We start from the raw sequence: 18585 nt of genomic DNA on the forward strand, positions 1-18585 counted from the left end.
GTGCTGAGGAGCAGAGGAGAGCAGGCCCCCCAGAGGCCCCTGACCCCCCACTTTGGTCCCCCCAGCTGACTGTGGATTCTCGCACGGAGATGACCAGGAGGGCCGTGGGCACGGTCAAGCATTTCATCGAGAAGCGCAGGAAGAGGCAGCCGGAGCGCGACCCTGAGGACCCCCCGGCCTCCGCCGGCCCCTACGAGGACGCCCTGAGGCACCTGGAGCAGTCCCTGGCTCACTTGCTGACGCTCCAGCACAGCTTCGTGGCCTCCCTGAGGAGCAGCGAGCAGGTGAGGGCCCTCGGCCCGGCCCCGCCCCAGGACGCCCCGGCTCGGATCTGGCCCCAGGATGAGGAGGCCGCCTGGGCCCGGACGCTCCGCCTGCTCACGGCCCCTCTGCCTGTCCCCACAGGACGCGCTGCGGCGCTACGCCGACCGCTACGACCTCTCCCGGTCTGAGCCGGCCAAGATCGAGGAGCAGGCCGTCGCCATGTGTCTGGACGGGCAGCCGCTGGCCATGGTGCAGCAGCTGCTGGAGGTGGCCGTCGGCCCCTTGGACCTCACCGCCAAGATGGTCGTCCGCGGCGCGGTCGTGCGCGTGCTGTCTTTGCTGAGGTGAGCGGGGGCCAGCGCCAAGAGACATAGCCGTCCTCTGAGAAGTGGCGGCCGGCGGGGGCTGGGGTTCATCGATGGTCGTCCCCCGGGCCGCCTTGTGCGTGGCTGAGCCTGGAGGCTCAGCGGGAGGCCTCTGCGGCCTTTAGGAACGTCCTGGGTGTGCAGAGGCGGCCCACCTGCTCCGGAGGCCGGGAGAGGCCGGGCCCCTCCACTAGGGGCCCATCTCCGTGACGTCCCTGACCGCAGACTGCTCTGGGAGCACTCATACTCGGGGGGGCTGCTCCAGTGCCCCCTGATGGCGGAGTCAGCGAGGCTTCCTGGGGGCTGCGGGGGTGGTATGGCCGCTGGGGCCGAGGCTTGTGATTCTTTGGGAGGTCTCGGTGGAAATGGAGGCCCGGCCTTGGGCCAGGTGAGTCCTAGTAGGAGAGGAGGCCCGGCCTTGGGCTAGGTGGGTCCTAGTAGGAGAGGAGGCCCGGCCTTGGGCCAGGGAGGTCCTAGTAGGAGAAGAGGCCCGGCCTTGGGCTAGGTGGGTCCTAGTAGGAGAGGAGGCCTGGCCTTGGGCCAGGTGGGTTCTAGTAGGAGAAGAGGCCCGGCCTTGGGCCAGGGAGGTCCTAGTAGGAGAGGAGGCCCGGCCTTGGGCTAGGTGGGTCCTAGTAGGAGAGGAGGCCTGGCCTTGGGCCAGGTGGGTTCTAGTAGGAGAAGAGGCCCGGCCTTGGGCCAGGGAGGTCCTAGTAGGAGAGGAGGCCCGGCCTTGGGCTAGGTGGGTTCTAGTAGGAGAAGAGGCCCGGCCTTGGGCCAGGTGGGTCCTAGTAGGAGAGGAGGCCCGGCCTTGGGCCAGGTGGGTTCTAGTAGGAGAGGAGGCCCGGCCTTGGGCTAGGTGGGTCCTAGTAGGAGAGGAGGCCCGGCCTTGGGCCAGGTGGGTCCTAGTAGGAGAGGAGGCCCGGCCTTGGGCCAGGGAGGTCCTAGTAGGAGAGGAGGCCCGGCCTTGGGCCAGGGAGGTCCTAGTAGGAGAGGAGGCCCGGCCTTGGGCCAGGGGAGTCCTAGTAGGAGAGGAGGCCCGGCCTTGGGCTAGGTGGGTCCTAGTAGGAGAGGAGGCCCGGCCTTGGGCCAGGGGAGTCCTAGTAGGAGAGGAGGCCCGGCCTTGGGCTAGGTGGGTTCTAGTAGGAGAGGAGGCCCGGCCTTGGGCCAGGGAGGTCCTAGTAGGAGAGGAGGCCCGGCCTTGGGCTAGGTGGGTTCTAGTAGGAGAGGAGGCCCGGCCTTGGGCTAGGTGGGTCCTAGTAGGAGAGGAGGCCCGGCCTTGGGCCAGGTGGGTCCTAGTAGGAGAGGAGGCCCGGCCTTGGGCCAGGGAGGTCCTAGTAGGAGAGGAGGCCCGGCCTTGGGCCAGGTGGGTCCTAGTAGGAGAGGAGGCCTGGCCTTGGGCCAGGGGGGTCCTAGTAGGAGAAGAGGCCCGGCCTTGGGCCAGGGGAGTCCTAGTAGGAGAGGAGGCCCGGCCTTGGGCTAGGTGGGTTCTAGTAGGAGAAGAGGCCCGGCCTTGGGCCAGGGAGGTCCTAGTAGGAGAGGAGGCCTGGCCTTGGGCCAGGGGGGTCCTAGTAGGAGAGGAGGCCCGGCCTTGGGCCAGGGAGGTCCTAGTAGGAGAGGAGGCCCGGCCTTGGGCTAGGTGGGTTCTAGTAGGAGAAGAGGCCCGGCCTTGGGCCAGGGAGGTCCTAGTAGGAGAGGAGGCCCGGCCTTGGGCCAGGGAGGTCCTAGTAGGAGAGGAGGCCTGGCCTTGGGCCAGGAGGGTCCTAGTAGGAGAGGAGGCCCGGCCTTGGGCCAGGGAGGTCCTAGTAGGAGAGGAGGCCTGGCCTTGGGCCAGGGGGGTCCTAGTAGGAGAGGAGGCCTGGCCTTGGGCTAGGTGGGTTCTAGTAGGAGAAGAGGCCCGGCCTTGGGCCAGGGAGGTCCTAGTAGGAGAGGAGGCCCGGCCTTGGGCTAGGTGGGTTCTAGTAGGAGAGGAGGCCCGGCCTTGGGCTAGGTGGGTCCTAGTAGGAGAGGAGGCCCGGCCTTGGGCCAGGTGGGTCCTAGTAGGAGAGGAGGCCCGGCCTTGGGCTAGGTGGGTTCTAGTAGGAGAAGAGGCCCGGCCTTGGGCCAGGGAGGTCCTAGTAGGAGAGGAGGCCCGGCCTTGGGCCAGGTGGGTCCTAGTAGGAGAGGAGGCCCGGCCTTGGGCCAGGTGGAGTGCTCTGTGATCTCCACCGCTCCTGGGGGGCCTTGGTGAGAGGCCGGAGCCTCCCTGCCGCGGCGCTGGGAGTGGGGAGTCTGTCACTTTAATGACAGCCACGCACGACCCTCGCAGTAAGCTCCTCTCTCCTTTTCTTTTCCCGGACAGTGGCGGAAGCCCTGACTCGTCCGTGCCTGGGGACCCGCTGCAGGTCCTGGAGGGCATCGTTTCTTCGGTGCACGTCAGTGTGGAGAAGGGGTAAGTGGGACCCCGCCCAGCGGGGGCCTCCCCAAAGGCTCAGGGCTCAGCACCCGGGAGAGCGCCCGGGAGGTCTCCGGCCTGGGAACCGAAACGGGGACGACCTCGCCGGGGACGACCTCGCTGAGCACTTTGTGCCCCGGCTGGGAACGAGGAACGAGGGGCGCTGCAGCCTGCCAGCTTCCCTGCAAGTCCCCGCTCGGGGCAGAATGCCGCGGGGCTCATTGTTCTTCCTTAAGTCTCTTTTATTCTTAAATGTTCACTGCAAACAATCAGGACTTTCTGGGTTACCTTTGCCCTCCCATTTCAGCTTTTCCCAAACTGTCATCAGTGTGTGTGTGTGTGTGTGTGTGAGAGAGAGAGTGTGTGTGTGTGTGAGTGTGTGTGTGTGTGTGAGTGTGTGTGTGTGAGTGTGTGTGTGTGAGTGAGTGTGAGTGTGTGTGTCTGTGAGTATGTGTGAGTGTGAGTGTGTGTGTGTGTGTGTGAGTGAGTGTGAGTGTGTGTGTGTCTGTGAGTATGTGTGAGTGTGTGTGTGAGTGTCTGTGTGAATGAATGTGTGTGTGAGTGTGTGTGTGCAGTGTGTGTTTCTGAGTGTGTGTGTATGTGTATGTGCAGTGTGTGTGTCTGTGAGTATGAGTGTGTGTGTGAGTGTGTGTGTATGTGCAGTGTGTGTGTGAGTGTGTGTGTGCAGTGTGTTTCTGAGTGTGTGAGTGTGTGTGTGAGTATGTGTATGTGCAGTGTGTCTGTGAGTATGAGTGTGTGTGTGAGTGTGTGTGTATGTGCAGTGTGTGTGAGTGTGAGAGTGTGTGTGAGTGTGTCTGTGTGTGTGTGAGAGTATGTGTGTGTCAGTGTGTCAGTGTGTGTGTGACTGTGTGTGACTGTGTGTGATTATGAGAGTGTGTGTGTGAGTGTGTCTGAGTGTGAGAGTGTGTATGTGAGTGTGTGTGTCTGTGTGTATACATGCAGTGTGTGTGTGAGTGTGTCTGTGTGTGAGTGTATGTGTGTGTGTGAGTGTCTGAGTGTGAGAGTGAGTGTGTGTGTATGTGTGTGTGTGTATGTGTGTGAGAGTGTGTGTATGTGTGTGTCAGTGTGTCTGTGTGTGTGTTTGAGAGTGTGTATATGTGTGTGTCTGTGTGTCTGTGAGTGTGTGTGTATGTGCAGTGTGTGTGAGTGTGAGAGTGTGTGTGTGAGTGTGTCTGTGTGAGAGTATGTGTGTGTCAGTGTATGTGTCAGTGTGTGAGTGTGAGTGTGTGTGACTGTGTGTGTGATTATGAGTGTGTGTGAGTGTGTCTGAGTGTGAGAGTGAGTTTGTATGTGAGTGTGTGTGTGTCTGTGTGTCTGTGTGTGAGTGTATGTGTGTGTGTGTGAGTGTCTGAGTGTGAGAGTGAGTGTATGTGTGTGAGTGTGTATGTGTGTGAGAGTGTGTGTCTGTGTGTGTGTTTGAGAGTGTGTATATGTATGTGTCTGTGAGTGTGTTTGTGTGTCTGTGAGTGTGTGTGTGTTTGTGTGTGTGTGAGTGTGTGTCTGTGAGTGTGAGTGTGTGTGAGTGTGTGAGTGTGTGTGTCTGTGAGTGTGTGTGTCTGTGAGTGTGAGTGTGTGGGTGTTTTTGTGCCTGTGATTTCAGTAATTTCCCCTCTTGGGAGACAGAGTTTTAGGAGACGGAGCCAGTTTTGGAATCAGGACAAGCTGTGGGGAGGTCCTGGCCAAGCGTCCCGTAGCCCAGCGTTTAAGGCCGTCCGCTGCCCACCGAGGTACGGCCCATCGGCCGCCTGGTGTTCTATGGGGGGTGTGTGCTCGCACCCTCACCCCTAGAGGTTAAAGTACAATCACTTATGTGGAAGGTCCTCGAGGAGACCACGGCTCCCATAAAGATTCTAGCCCAGTTCTAGAAACGCTCCAGAAGAAAGAGGAGTGAAAAATCCCCCAGACACGGGAGCCCTCATGCCGGGAGCCGTGGCCCCGTGTCGCCCCGGCACGGAGGCCCCGCACGTGGTGAACGAGAGACGTGGGGCTGGAGGCGACAAGCAAAGGTGACCCAAAGGGGAAGGAAGCCCGCGAGAGACCCAGGAGAGAGGAGCTGGGCAAACCAGGAGGAGAAGGGCCACGGGGACTGGAGAGCAGAAGGGAAGCAGGAGACAAAGTCAGCTCTAGGTGAAATCCGAGTTCTCGCGGAAAAGACTGGACACGGAACAGGAAGCGGGACATCCTTACAGAATAACGGACTCCTCCGAAGGAGCGAAGGATCGTGCAAGACTCTGATGCGACGGGCGTGAAGCAGAGAAAATCTTGGTCCGAAGCAAAGTGTGGAGCCCAGGATAATTGCAGGTGATCATGCAGGTGGTTGAAGGGTGAGGGGTCAGCCCTTCACCACATGGAGGACAATCAAGTCTTCTTGAAGGAACCGGAGCCCGATAGAAACCGTGAAACGTAGACCCGGCAGCCAAGAGAACCTATAAGGACAATCAGCGTGGAGAATGTGGAAGGAGCGAAGTGATGATAATAGCACATTTTAACCTAAACATTAACGATCGAGTTGGATTAAAAACACGGCAGGATTGGTTTAATACAAAGAAAACGATAAACATCATCGTACTTGATATTAAAAAACAAAAATGATAAAAACCGTGTGATTATGGTAATAGGAACCTAATAAGGGTTTTGGACAAAATTGAACACTTTTCTGTTAAAATCCTAAATGCAAAATAATAAATGAGCCTGTCCTTAATATGGTAATCAGTCTAAAAGCAAGAGTTAGCAGGCTTAAAGTGGATTAAATGGATTAAAGTGGATTAAAAATGCAAGAAGCTCTTTTAGTAAGGTGAAGGATAAAGCAAGGATGCCGTTGCCGCCCCCGCGTCTGCAGCAGTTCTGGAAATTTTAGCTAACGCAGAAATTGAGGGAAAAGTGATGGAGGAAACAAGTGGCGAAGAAGAAACTAAAGGTGCTTTTGCAGACGACGTGATTGTTTTCTTAGAGATTTTTAGTGTTTCAACTAAAATTCATGGAAACGAATAACTTCGGTAAAGCAGCAGAACGCGAGGTAAGCTCCCACGGTCCGGAGAACGAGCTGCTTTCCGGGGCCGCCACAGTGAGATGAATGCGTTGTGAAACTTAATAGAAATAAAGCATTGCTCGCACAGCCTGGGGTGTATTCCACACGACTGGACTGCGGTGATAGATTTAGCGCCCTGCCAGTCAGTTGGTGAGCTGAGTGACCGACCCTCTGCTTGCCTCAGTTTCCTCATCTGTAGAATGGGGGGCGTGGCCCGTCCTCCAGTATCTCTAGCCAGGAAACCCTAAAATGGGTCGTGGAGAGTCACATGACGGAGAAACAGCAGCGTCCTGACTGGACTGTGACTCCACCCTGGGCGCCGGGCTTGGCGTCGGCAGAGCCGGGGCCAGATCCCCCTTGGGGCCCTTGTGGTCACCTCCTTGGCCGGCTCCTCGGCTCCCTTCCTGCGGGCCTTTGGCCCGGGGCTCGCGGGGCTGCTTTCACGGCAGGTCCAGGAGCGCTCGGGCTGCCCTGCGGGATGGGGCAGCCGGGGTCTTGTCTAGGTGGAGACACACCCAGGGTCCCGGGAAGGGGTCGGCCATGGCTCACTGTAGCTCCGCGGGCGTTAAAGGCCGTGAGTGAACAGTTGTTGCCCTTGCCCTGCAGCGAGAAGCTCCTTTCGTCCGATGACCTGCTGGAGTGGTTCCGGCCCTTCTGCGCCGACGACACCCTGCCCGTCAAGCCGCGGGTCCAGGTCCTGCAGAGCATGGAGCGCTCCTTCCATCTCAGCGACGAGGACAGAAAGCTCCTGGTCTTCTTCCGGACAGAGGCCATTCTCAAGGCCACCTGGCCCCAGACACAGGTGAGCCGCTGCTCTTCCTCCCCCTTCCCGGCTCCTTCGGCACCCCCTGATTGCCCTGTCTTCCCTCGGCGGCCTCTTAGACCCCTCCCCCCCAAACTTTGTCCAAAGCTACGCTCAGGGACCACCTCTTACCTGAAGCCCTCTGAGCCTCCCTCCCTCTGCCATTCATGCCTCTCCCCCAAAAAACAGTCATATTCCTTCCACACACATTGTGCTTATACATCCGGGCATGTGGGATTTCTTCCAGTGGGTTGCAAACTCCTTAAAAGCAGGGACTATTTTCCTTTGGTCTTGATTCTCTTAGTACTGTTCTTGGCAGGTAGCAGGTGTTTATTAAGTGCTCATTGAGAGGTGCAGCAGGTGTTTAATAAGTGCTCATTGAGTGGTGCAGCAGGTGTTTAATAAGTGCTCATTGAGGGGTATAGCAGGTGTTTAATAAGTGCTCATTGAAGGGTATAGCAGGTGTTTAATAAGTGCTCATTGAAGGGTATAGCAGGTGTTTAATAAGTGCTCATTGAGGGGTATAGCAGGTGTTTAATAAGTGCTCATTGAGGGGTGCAGCAGGTGTCTAATAAGTGCTCATTGAGAGGTGTAGCAGGTGTTTAATAAGTGCTCATTGAGTGGTGCAGCAGGTGTTTAATAAGTGCTCATTGAGGGGTATAGCAGGTGTTTAATAAGTGCTCATTGAGGGGTGCATATAGCAGGTGTTTAATAAGTGCTCATTGAGGGGTACAGCAGGTGTTTAATAAGTGCTCATTGAGGGGTGCAGCAGGTGTTTAATAAGTGCTCATTGAGAAGTGTAGCAGGTGTTTAATAAGTGCTCATTGAGAAGTGTAGCAGGTGTTTAATAAGTGCTCATTGAGGGGTACAGCAGGTGTTTAATAAGTGCTCATTGAGGGGTACAGCAGTTGTTTAATAAGTGCTCATTGAGGGGGGTGCATCAGGTGTTTAATAAGTGCTCATTGAGGGGGTGGTACAAAGGTATGAAGCCCTAGGCCTAGGGCAGCACTGGCTGGTGCCAAGGCGGGGGCAGGTGGGAGGTGAGGCTGATGGGGGCCGAAGCTTCATTGGGCAGGCCGCGTGTTGTACTCAGGCCCTCCATGGGGTGGGGGGGAGGTCTCCTGGGCACATTGGGCTGTGCTGCAGGCCCCCCAGGGTGGCTCCTTGGCACGGGCCCGTATTCTCGGAGAGTGCCCGCCAGGCCGGGGCACTGCCCGCTCCTCCTCCCCTTCTCCCGAGCCTCCTCCCTTCTCTGCCCTCCGGGTCCGGGCCGATTTCAGGAGCACGGAGGCGGAGGGCGGCTTGGTGAGGAGCCCAGATGAGGGGAGGGGACGACGTGGCCGAGCCCAGGGAGCAGAGAAGGGCCCGCCCTCAGGGGGGCCAGGAATCCTCTTGGCCAGACTTTGTGGATATCACAGGGGCTTCCTATTTAATCACACCCTCTGTGGGCTGGAGGAAGAGCCCCCCCATGTGGTGCGGGGAGCGTGGCCAGAGCTCCCCGATGTTATTGAGGTGCTGGGACCTGGCCAGGCCCCAGTCAGTGTGGGGCAGGGCGGTGGGCAGTGCGTCCTCCCGGGGGCACCGGTGGGCACTGCCCACCTCCCTGGCAGGCAGCGTGACAGCGGCCCACGCAGGGGGCTCCCTCGTTTAAAATGCGAGGAGCCCGGCCTGGGGGGGGCACTAATCCCTGCGGGCTTATCTCAGAGGCTCAGGTTTTGTAATTTTCTGCTTAACTGGTGTGTGAAGAAAGGGGGTCAGAATCGGGCTGTTTCCTCTAAAAATGACTCGGCTCCGAGGGCCGCGAGCGCGGGAGGGCCGCGGGGCTTCTCCCCCTCCACCGGCTTTATCGCATCTGGGGCTGTAGGCTCCTCGCAGAAACAGCCGGGGGGGGCACGCGGTCTCTGGGTCACGGTGGGGGGCGCAGGGTGCCCGGCCCCTCGGCTCTTCCCCGTGTCCCGAGGTCTCTCCCACGTCTGACACTCCCCGATCCCGGGGCGACCTTCAGTCAACATGGATGCAGAACGTGGAGCCCGCGGGCTTGGGGAGGAGTGACCAAGGGAGGAGCGCACGGGGAGGAGTGTCTTGTCCACAGGAGGTGGCGCCCCCCAGGGGGAGGCCCTGGCCTGGCCTGGCTCCTGCTCCTGCCGCTGGGGACGGGCACTCGGTCCGGGGTCTCAGCCTCTCTTCTGCAAGTGGAGATAGCCGGACTCCTTGGAGGAGAGCTGGGGACGTGGCCTCTATTCCGAAGGCTGGAAGGAGGCCGTAGGGGCCCGGAGCCCGCGTCCAGATCCAACACAGACGCTCCTGGCCCCTGAGCTCTGGGCAAGTCATCACCCTCTGCTTGCCTCAGTTTCCTTATTTGTAAAACGGGGAGAATTAGGTCCCTGCTTCCCGGGTCGTGAGGAGCGGATGCGGGCCTGTTTGCCTCCGGCCCGGGCCCAGGGCTCCGGCTGCGAGCCGCGCTCCTCTGTGGAGCGCACACGTGCTCCCTCGGGACCTCGCATCCCCGCGCCCGCCCCCGCGGGGGTCACACCCGGAGTCTGGGGCTTCTTGTCCGCGCTCAGTCCTGTCTGACTGACCCGCGGGGGCTGCTCTGAGCCGTTTCCTTCTCCCATTGTCCAGATGAGGAAACTGAGCCGAAAGGACTGTAAGCGACTCGCCCCCAGGGTCATGCTCATGAACGTGGGGGACCTGGGGGGGCCTGGAGGGGACGGCCCCCGCAACCCCCCCACGCTCACGGCCGCCGCCCCCACAGGTCACCGTCGCCGACACTGAGAACGAGCAGGGACGTTCCGCCCTCTTCTTGGGCCTCCTGGAGGCCAGTCATCGGCGCGAGGAGTTTCAGCACCTGGCGCTGCTCCTGCAGGCCTGGCCCCCCATGAGGAGCCTGGACGCGTGAGTATGGGGGGCGCTCCTTTAACTGAGAGGGAAACTGAGGCCCAGGAAGGGGCGCCCCCTGGGTCTTGTGCCCTCCTCCCTCCGCCCAGGATGGAGAGGTGACTGTGTGCGGTGGAGGCGCAGAAGGAGGGCCCTGAAGCCCCCTCTGAAGGGGAGTGGGCTCAGGGTGGGCACACGGTGTCCTCAGGAGCACTCAGGGTCACACCAGTGGGACTCCCCCCATCGAGAGCTGCTCGTTTGGCAAAGGCCGCCGGCTTGTCGGGAGTCCCAGGGGCTTCTGGGACAGGGCGGGGGGGGGGGGGGGGGGGGGGGGGGGGGGGGGGGGGGGGCGTGTGTGCTCTCGGAGGTCCCGTCCAGGGCTGAGGCCTGGGATCCGGCCTGGTCCGGCCTGCCCAGCCCCGCCCTCCCTCGGAGCCGTTTTGGGCAGGCTCGCCCTTGCCAGGTGGGGGGTGGGTCCTGGGCGGTGCTTCGAGATCTTGAGGCCCCTTAACGGGGCCCCTCTGCAGGGAAGTGGGGACCTGGCCCGGGGGCCTCCTGCGGAGGGGGAGGTGCCCACCCTCGGGCCGGTTGGGCACCACCCCCCGCCCACGCCCTGCCCGCCTTTCCCTCTGCCCAGGAGCGGCCAGGACCGCGGTCCCTGGGTGAAGCTGGCGGCCGTGATGCTGTCCCGATGCACGGCGGAGAACAAGGAGGCGCTGGGCCAGGACGTGCTGGCGCTCTGCCGCTCTCTGTACCGCACCCCGCAGATGCTCCCGCTGGAGGTGAGTGCCCGCGAGACCCCGGAGACCCCCCAGGGCCCAGCCCCCCCCAAGCCCCCAGCACCTGCTCTTGGAGGAGCCTGGGACTCCGGAGCCCCAGCACTGGGAGCTGGCTCAGACCGCGCCGTGGCCGCCCTTCACATGCGGAGTGAGCGCAGCCCGCATAATTACTCACGTGAGGGGCGCTCGCGGGGCCGCGGGGGGCGTGAACGAGGGGCAGCACAGCGAGGCCCGGAGGGAGGAGGGAGCCCAGGACCGTCCCCGGCTCAGGAAGCGGGAATGGGGGGGCTCCCGTGTGCCCCAGCGCCCGTCGGGCTCGTTAGAGCCCGAGGCCCCGCGAGCCCCGGAGAAGACCCGAGTCCCCCCAGACTTGGGCTGAGCGAGAAATGGCTCCTCGTGAGCGAAAGCACAGGAAGCGCTTGGAGGAAGCCGGGCAGACGGGGGTCTCCATTGCTCCTGGGGCCGTGTTCGCCCAGCAGAGCGCGCCCTCAGCCAATGGCAGCTTTCATGCCCCTCAGTGTCAGCAGCAAAGAATATGAAGCGCCGCCGATGGCAGGGCGCGCCTGCAGGAGCAGAGGGAAGGTCCAGCCTTAGAGGGGCCGGCCCCGGGCTCCGGTGTGAGGCAGGCGGCCTCCCCGCATGTGGCGCGGCTTCAGAGGAGAGCGGGAAAACGGGCCGGGGCAAGTGGATGCACGAACCCCAGATCCCGGCTACGGCCGCTGCCCAGAGCCGCCGAAAAACGGAGGGCGGGCCCGGGACCAGGGTCCCTCCGCACGGAGGGAAAGCCGGCCCCGCCCCTCTCCCGCCTCCAGGTGCCCGGGTACGCTCGGACCCCTGCGCCCTCCGCGGCCCCTCAGCCCTGGCGGGATCGGGGCCTCGGAACCAGGCTTACGGCAAGCGGCTCCGCAAGCTGCACCAGCACCTCCAGGAACCGGATTTACATCAGTGACTGTGGCGTGAAGGCGGCCAAGGGGCCGGGGCCGCTCCGACTCCGCCCGAGGGGAAGCCCCCGCTGCGTGCCCCAGTCCCAGCTGCCCCAGCGCCCCTGCTGCTTTTATAGCCGAGAAAGAATAAAGATCGTTTAGGTACCAGAGGAAAGAAGGGAGGGAGGGGGGAAGGAGGGAGGAAATGAAAGCAATTACAAGAAAGAAGGAGACTGGAAGAAGGCTCGGAAGAGAGCGGGAGGAAGTCCAGAAGTTTGTGCTCTTGAACCCCATCTCTCCTTATGTTTGAAGCGGCGTCTGTGCCCTTGTGTCTGGAGCGTTTGTGCCCGTCAGGGCGGCCGTCGGTGGGAACGGGAGCTTCCGGAACAGGGAAGCAGCGGGTCTGACAGCAGGGCTCAGGCTGAGCGCCCGGAGGAGGGGTGCGCGGTGGCCCCGCTCGGGCTGGCCGGGGCTCAGGACGGGGGGCCAGAGAAGGGCCCCCGAGTGCAGGGAGCAGCCCGGGCAGCCCGCATCCTGCTTGTTCTCCCTCCCGCTGGAAGGGGGAGGACGTAAATGGCGGCCGGGAGGCTGAGGCCGGAGCAGCAGAGTGCCGCTGCCCTCGGGGCCTTGGAGCTTCCGGGTCCAAATGGGCGCAGAACCAGCGGCAGTCACTGTGACCTCCAGAAGATCGAGGAATGGGGGAGCAGCTCCCGCGGGGGGGAAGGGCCGGCGTCCTGATTTTACAAACAGTGAGCAGTGTTCCTTACAGGCCACTGAGCCTGAGCTGGGCTGAGAAGATGCTGGGAACCCCCAGGCGAGGAAGAGGGGGTCAGAGTGGCGCCCCCTCCCACAGCCCGGAGCTGCGAGGGCCCCGACGAGGGCGCTGCCTCTGGAGCCCTCGGCCGGCCTCACGCCCGTCACAGTTCCTGGGCTGCCGTTTGTCTGCGGAGCTGCTGTTGAACAAACTGTTCCCATCTCTCTCCTTCCGGGTTTTCTGGCAAACCTGATTGTTCAGAGGGCCTGCTCCGAAGGCCTTTACTTCCCTAAGTGCCCGTTTCCCGCAGATCGGGCTCGGCCTTGCTGTGAAACGCCCCCTTCCAAGCTGCGCGCTCCTTTGGAGGGATTCTGACGGGCTCCTTCCTGGCCGGCCGCAGGGCCTTTTCTTTGACCGGGAAGCTTTGGATTCCGACTTTTTCTTGCATTCACACGCGTTTCTTTCAGGAAGAACCCGGCGCCTGCTCTGATCATGGGAAGCCTCTCGAAGTGTGATGTCGTAGCTCTTTATTTCCTCGTGGCTTCCACTTTCCCAGAGATTCTTTTTTTCTCCCCAGGCTGGGGTTCAGTGACTTGCCCAGGGTCCCACAGCTGGAAGTGTAAAGTGTCTGAGACCAGATTGGAACTCGGGTCCTCCTGACCTCAGGGCTGGTGCTCCACCCACTGCGCCCCCTGGCTGCCCCTCTTATTTGATTTTTAAAAAAAAAACTTTGAAGCTTTTTAAACATTTCGTTCTCCAGCTTCCTCTCATCCAGGAATTCTAGTGGAACTTCCACAGGCTCATTGTTCTTTGAAGCTTTATGTGCGGATGTTTGGTGCTGCCGGTGCCACGGTCGCGCTCCGTGGCGTGGTGGGAGTCTCGCTTTGTGGCAGCCTGCTTCCTGACTTCGGACTCCCTCCTGGAGGCGCCGTCTCAGGGCGACCTCAGCCTGTCCTTCCTGAGTCTCTCCAGGTTCACCTTCCGTGGAGAGCTGGCCTCCTGCCCCCTGGTGACCTCTTGTGCCAGCTGTTCTCAGAGCGTCCCCCTGGGACGTGAGCTTTCTGAAGGCAGCGAGGGCTTTTGGTACAGGACCAGACACGTGAGAAGTGCTTAATAAAGGCTTGTTGACTGACTATGTGCTAGGTACTTTGCTTGGTATGGTGGGCACCGAGATGCCCATCGTTACGGGTTTTTCTCCCAGTGTGAGCCAGCACGTAAATCCCGTATTTCCTTTCCGGAGCAGGACCATGGGGCTCAGTCAGGAGGGGCGACTCGTCCAGGCCCACGTGGAGCTGGATTCTGCCTCTCCCGGGGAGTGGGCGGGAGTGAGGCCCTCCTGGCCGTCTGCCCGCTAACCACAGGGCGGATCTGGTAGTGGAGAGAGCGCTCCGGGCGTAAGGCCCCGTTACCTGAGATTTGTCCTGCATTCAGGGTTCCCGGGGTGTCTGGTCTCCCTGTTAGCTGGGCGCGGGCGCTGGGAGACAGATGGGGCAGCGAGGGGCCCGTGCTGAGCTGTTCAGTCTGTTTCAGGCAAACGCAGTTGTTTCTGCAGATGTTGTGGGACGTTTGCCTTTGGTTCCGGGTTAGGTTACCTGGTTAATGCTGCCTCAATGGTACCACCAGATGAGCCTTCACAGGGGGAGGAGTCGCCTGCGCTCTCCCTCTCCGTCTTACAGTGGATGCTGTGGGGGGTCTGACCTGGCACCTGCTTCCTTCGGTGCCCCGGGGTCTCACGCAGGCTCTCTGCTTCCGATTTCAGTGTGTGAAGGAGCTGGCCCTGCTGCTGCTCAACCAGAACCTCCTGCTCCCAGCCCTGAAGCTGCTGCTGGAAAGTCAGGACGCAGCCCTCCAAGCGCTGGCCCTGGAGCAGATCGCCGCCGTGGCCCAGGTAGGTGCTGGGCCCCGTCTCTCCTGGTGACTCACGGAGCATCCCTGGAGAGATTTCTGAACCTCCCACGCCTCAGGTAATTAGAACATCCGGCTCGGCGTGTCAGCCCCGGCACATGGGCCCCTTTGGGAGCCCTCCTGGCGCGGGGCGCACTCCTTCACAGCCGATCATCCCCACGGCGCCGCCGTTGCTGCGCCCAACGCCTCCCGGCCCTCCTCCCCTCTCTCCACGGCCGTTCCCGTGGGTCTTGCTGTTCTGAAAGCCTCCCTCATCTTTTCTTTTCCACGATAATACTCCTCACAGCCACAATCACGCCTTGTTCAGCCGTTTCCCAGTGGATGGATATCCCCTCAATCTCCAATCCTTTGTCCCCACAAAATGAGCTCCTACAAACATTTTTAGCTCCTTTTCCTTTTGGGATACTGGCGGGAGCCCAGCGTGACAGCCCTTTGGGGAAAGTTCCAGATTGTTCTCCAGAGTAGAGCAGTTCACAATTCTACCAGCGATTTATTAGTGTATCTCTTCCCTTCATCTCTTCTAGCATTTGCCATTTCTGACTGGTCTGAGATAGTACTTTAGAGTCTTTTAATGTGAATTTCTTTAATCACTGGTGAGTTAGAGCTTTTTTTATATGACTCGAGATAGCTTTGATTTCTTCTTCTAAAAACTGCCTGTTTGTATTTTTTGATCATCTATAAATTGGGGAGTGGTTCTTATTTTTATAAATTTAACTCGGTGTATATTTGAAAAATGGGTCCATTATTGGAGAAATGTGCTGTGAACCTTTTTGCTGTTACTTTATTGTCCGTGCTCCCTTTTAACACAATGTAGTTCTCTGATTCTCTCTTTCAGTTAGGTCTGTTTTTTGCTTCTGCTTTGTCTGCCATCCTGATTGCTGCTCCTGCCTTTTTCACTTTGACTGAAGCATATTAGTCTCTGCTCCAGCCCTATATTTTAATTCTGCGTGTCATTGTGTTTCGTCTGTCTCTTGTAAACACCATACTGTAGGATTCTGGTTTCTAATCCATTCTCCAATCCACTTCTGTTTTTAAGGTGAAATAACTCCCTTTACATTTACAGTGATTACTGTGCCTTTCCCTCTATCCTATTTTCTTTTGTTTTTCTCTAAAAACTATTTTGTTTCTAACCACTACCTTCCCTCAATTCAACCTCTTCTCTTTTTAAGATATAACTCTGTGTGTGTATTCTTCCCTTCCTTAATTATGATGAACATTGCTCCCCCCCCCATTTTCCCCTCCAAGCTCTTCCTCGTGTGTCTGTTATATGAGAACATTTCCCCCTTTCTACTTCTCTCTTCCCCCTTCTTTTGGTACATGTCCTCTGTCCACGTAAACTCTATTCAACTCCCCTCGTAATGATAAATTTCCTAGGAGTTATGTATTTATAGGAATGTAAAAGTTAAACTTTATTGAGTCCTTTGTGATTTTGTTTTGTTGTTTCTTGATGTCTCATGGAGACAATAGCTTCCACTTGCCCAAATCTAATTTTTAAGGAATCTTTTTCTTCAAAATGATCTTTGTTGTTGTTGTTGTTGTTGTTGTTGCCAAGGAAGAATTGTATTCAGCAAGGTAAAAATAATCTGGAAAGAAAAACAAAACAAAACAAAACAAAAGAACAATGTTCTCAGTTTACACTCATTTCCCAGTGTTCCTTTTCTGGATGTAGCTGATTCTGGCCATCATTAATCAATTGGAATTGGATTAGCTCTTCTCTATGTTGAAGATATCCACTTCCATCAGCATACATCCTCGTACAGTATCATTGTTGAAGTGTATATTGATCTTCTGGTTCTGCTCGTTTCACTCAGCATCAGTTCATGTCTCTCCAACCCTCTCTGTATTCCTCCTGCTGGTCAAAATGATCTTTGGATGAGCTTTTGTATTTCTTTTCCCACATGGTCAAGTCTGCTTTTTAAAGAAATATTTTCATCAGTAAATTTGCATATCTCTTTTCCATTTGGCACATTTTGTTTTTAAGCTGTTATTTTCTATGCCTCTTTTACCACGTTGTTCATTCTCTTTTCATAATTGTATTATATCGCTTTCGTTTCTTTTCCCAGTTTTTCCTCTGCTATTCTTATCTCTTTTTAAACTTTTCTTGGGATTCCTGTTGGACTTGGGTCTACTTAGCATTTTTTTTTTTTTTTTGAGGCTTTTCTTATTACTGTTTTCACATTGTTATATTCTCATGAGTTTATGTTTTGGTCTTCCCTATCAAAGCTACTATAGTAGTTTTTTTTTTTTCTGTCAAGTGTTTTCTTGTTGTTTATTTATTTGTTTTGTTTTTGCTGTTTCCTCATTTCCCCAACCTGTTTCTTGGCTTTGTGTTTTATCTTAAAGTTAGGTTCTGTTCATCCGGGAGCGGGATGCACTTTTCAGGCTGCTGTTCTCTGAGTTAGTGTGGAGCTTGGGGACTTTTAAGGGGGTGTGATCCAGGGAGGGGAGGGTCCTCCTGCTCTGTGCTTTGTTTTTCACTTGGGCAAGATCTCTGTCTGAAGTTGCTTAGGAACTGCCCCCCAGTTCCTTGTAACTGCCCTCCCCTCCCCCCCAGCATTCCTCGCCACTCTGGGACTACCACCCAGAGGTGCCAGTCAAAGCATCCGGTGTCAGCCACGGCCCCCGTGATTGTCTGCCCCCTTACTGTCTCTGCTTTTGGGGCCATGAGCTCTGGCCTCCAGACCTTGGCCTTGGGCCTGCTGAGCTTGCTTAGGCTTGGAAAAGTGCCTCTTCCTGCTGCTCCGGAGCTTGACTTGAGATGATTTTAAAGTCGTTTGGAAGGAATGTCCCGAGCCTCCGGCCGCCTCGGAGCCGGCCCTCACCTGTCTCTCTTTTCTTGAAGGTGGACGACTCCAGCTGTGACCCTGAGCTCCTCTCCCTGCTCCTGGACGCCAAGCTGGCGGCGAGATGCATTTCCACTCCCTTTTTCCGGCCCCTCGTCGACCACCTCTTGGCCCACCAGAGGGACGGTCCCTGGTCCGTGGACGAGACGGCGCGTCAGCTGCGGGAGGCCGGCCACAGCGTCGAGGCTGGCTCGCTGCTGCTGGCCTCGAGGGGGGTCTACAGCGCCCTTCGCACCTTCAGGGCTGCTCTCGGCGCTGCCCGGGACTGGGTATGAAGCCTTCCCTCGGGCTGATGCCCACCCACGGCCAACGGAGCACTTCTCTGCGAGACAGAGACAGAAACTGTGCGGTCCTTTTCCTTGCCCCGTCCCCGCCCTCCCCGAGCCCTGCAAATAAAGCTGGATGTCCCCAGTGAGCCTGGGATGGTCGCTGGTGCCCATTTCTTTCTCCTCTGGAACGTAGCGCGTCTTTCCTCGGCCTGTGCAGGAAGGCCGCACCTTAATGTTCCTGCCTCTCCACAGCCCACAGCACTGACTGGGCTCGTTTATCTGCCAGGCGGTGGGACTCTTAGTTCCGTGTTTGCTTTGATTGTTCTTTTTATTGCCTGCAGGCATTAATAGCACATCAGACCTATTATGTGCAGGGATTTCCTCCTATTCTACTCCACGCAAAAGCTTTTCAATTTCGTGGAGTCAAAATGCTAAGTTTATTTATTAATTTATTTAGCTAGATATTTATTTACAATTGCTTCTCTTGCTCTTTGGTGAAAATTACCCCAACCCTAGCTATGGAAAGAACCTTCTACGATTCTCTCTTTTCCAGGGGTCTAACTTTTAATATTTTGTATTTTTATTTGGGTATGTTGTGGAACGTGGTATGAGATGATGCCCTAACTCTGAGATTAGTGCTTTGCCAGCAATTCTTCTCAAATGGTTAGGGGTTAGGATTACAAGAACTCAGGTTGTCTAAACAGTTCTCAGAATTCACACCTTCGGTTCAGGCCTTGGAAAGGAGTTCTGTAATGTAGGACCTCAGGACCAGCCCGAGTCCTTGGTCTTAGTGGAGGAGGCTGGCCAATGCCAGTTTGGGACACTTCTCGTTGCTAATCTGTTTTCTCTTATTGCAAAAAAATAAAAGGTTTTTATATCTGCAGCTTTTTCTTTTGCTCTCAATTCTACCCTCTGCGGCTGACCTGAAGAAGCCTGGTCCTCAGCTCCTGTGCGTTTGGTTATTTCTACGAAGAGCATCACCCATCTCTATTTCCAGCCTTTAGCTCGCTTCTGAGCACCGGTGCTCGTTTGCCATCTTCCTGCTGAACTTCTTCCTCTGGAAGTCTGCCCCATAGGCATTCCAAACTCAGGACAGCCAAAAAATCTCTCCCTGGCTCCCAGACCTCGGCCATTACGAAAGCTCTCTCCTAAACTGCAGTCAGCTCTCTCCTCTGGCTGATGGCCCTTTAAATGCTTGGTGGTGGCTGCCACGGCCCTCCTCTCCCATTCCCTCTACTCCAGGCTATTCATGCCCAACTCTCTCAGTGGATCCGCCTTTGGTTGGGAATCCACCATCTTGCTCATCTTCCTCTCGACGAAGGCA

At 57.6% G+C, this 18585-nt stretch overlaps 1 protein-coding gene across 1 annotated transcript in view; it reads left to right on the forward strand.

Annotated features, from left to right (window-relative positions):
* The window catches only part of NBAS (NBAS subunit of NRZ tethering complex), a 94530-nt gene extending 77123 nt beyond the window's left edge, over window positions 1-17407 (forward strand). The window contains exons 45-52 of the mRNA XM_074285419.1: window positions 66-284; window positions 406-608; window positions 2968-3057; window positions 6716-6911; window positions 9667-9806; window positions 10426-10570; window positions 14004-14132; window positions 16992-17407. Of these exons, the coding sequence (XP_074141520.1) occupies window positions 66-284; window positions 406-608; window positions 2968-3057; window positions 6716-6911; window positions 9667-9806; window positions 10426-10570; window positions 14004-14132; window positions 16992-17267 (1398 nt within the window). The 3' untranslated portion in view covers window positions 17268-17407. The remainder of the gene's footprint in view (window positions 1-65; window positions 285-405; window positions 609-2967; window positions 3058-6715; window positions 6912-9666; window positions 9807-10425; window positions 10571-14003; window positions 14133-16991) is intronic.
* Window positions 17408-18585: the final 1178 nt, after the last annotated feature.

The sequence above is a fragment of the Sminthopsis crassicaudata genome, chromosome 2 (assembly GCF_048593235.1).
Source record: "Sminthopsis crassicaudata isolate SCR6 chromosome 2, ASM4859323v1, whole genome shotgun sequence".
NCBI lineage: Eukaryota > Metazoa > Chordata > Mammalia > Dasyuromorphia > Dasyuridae > Sminthopsis > Sminthopsis crassicaudata.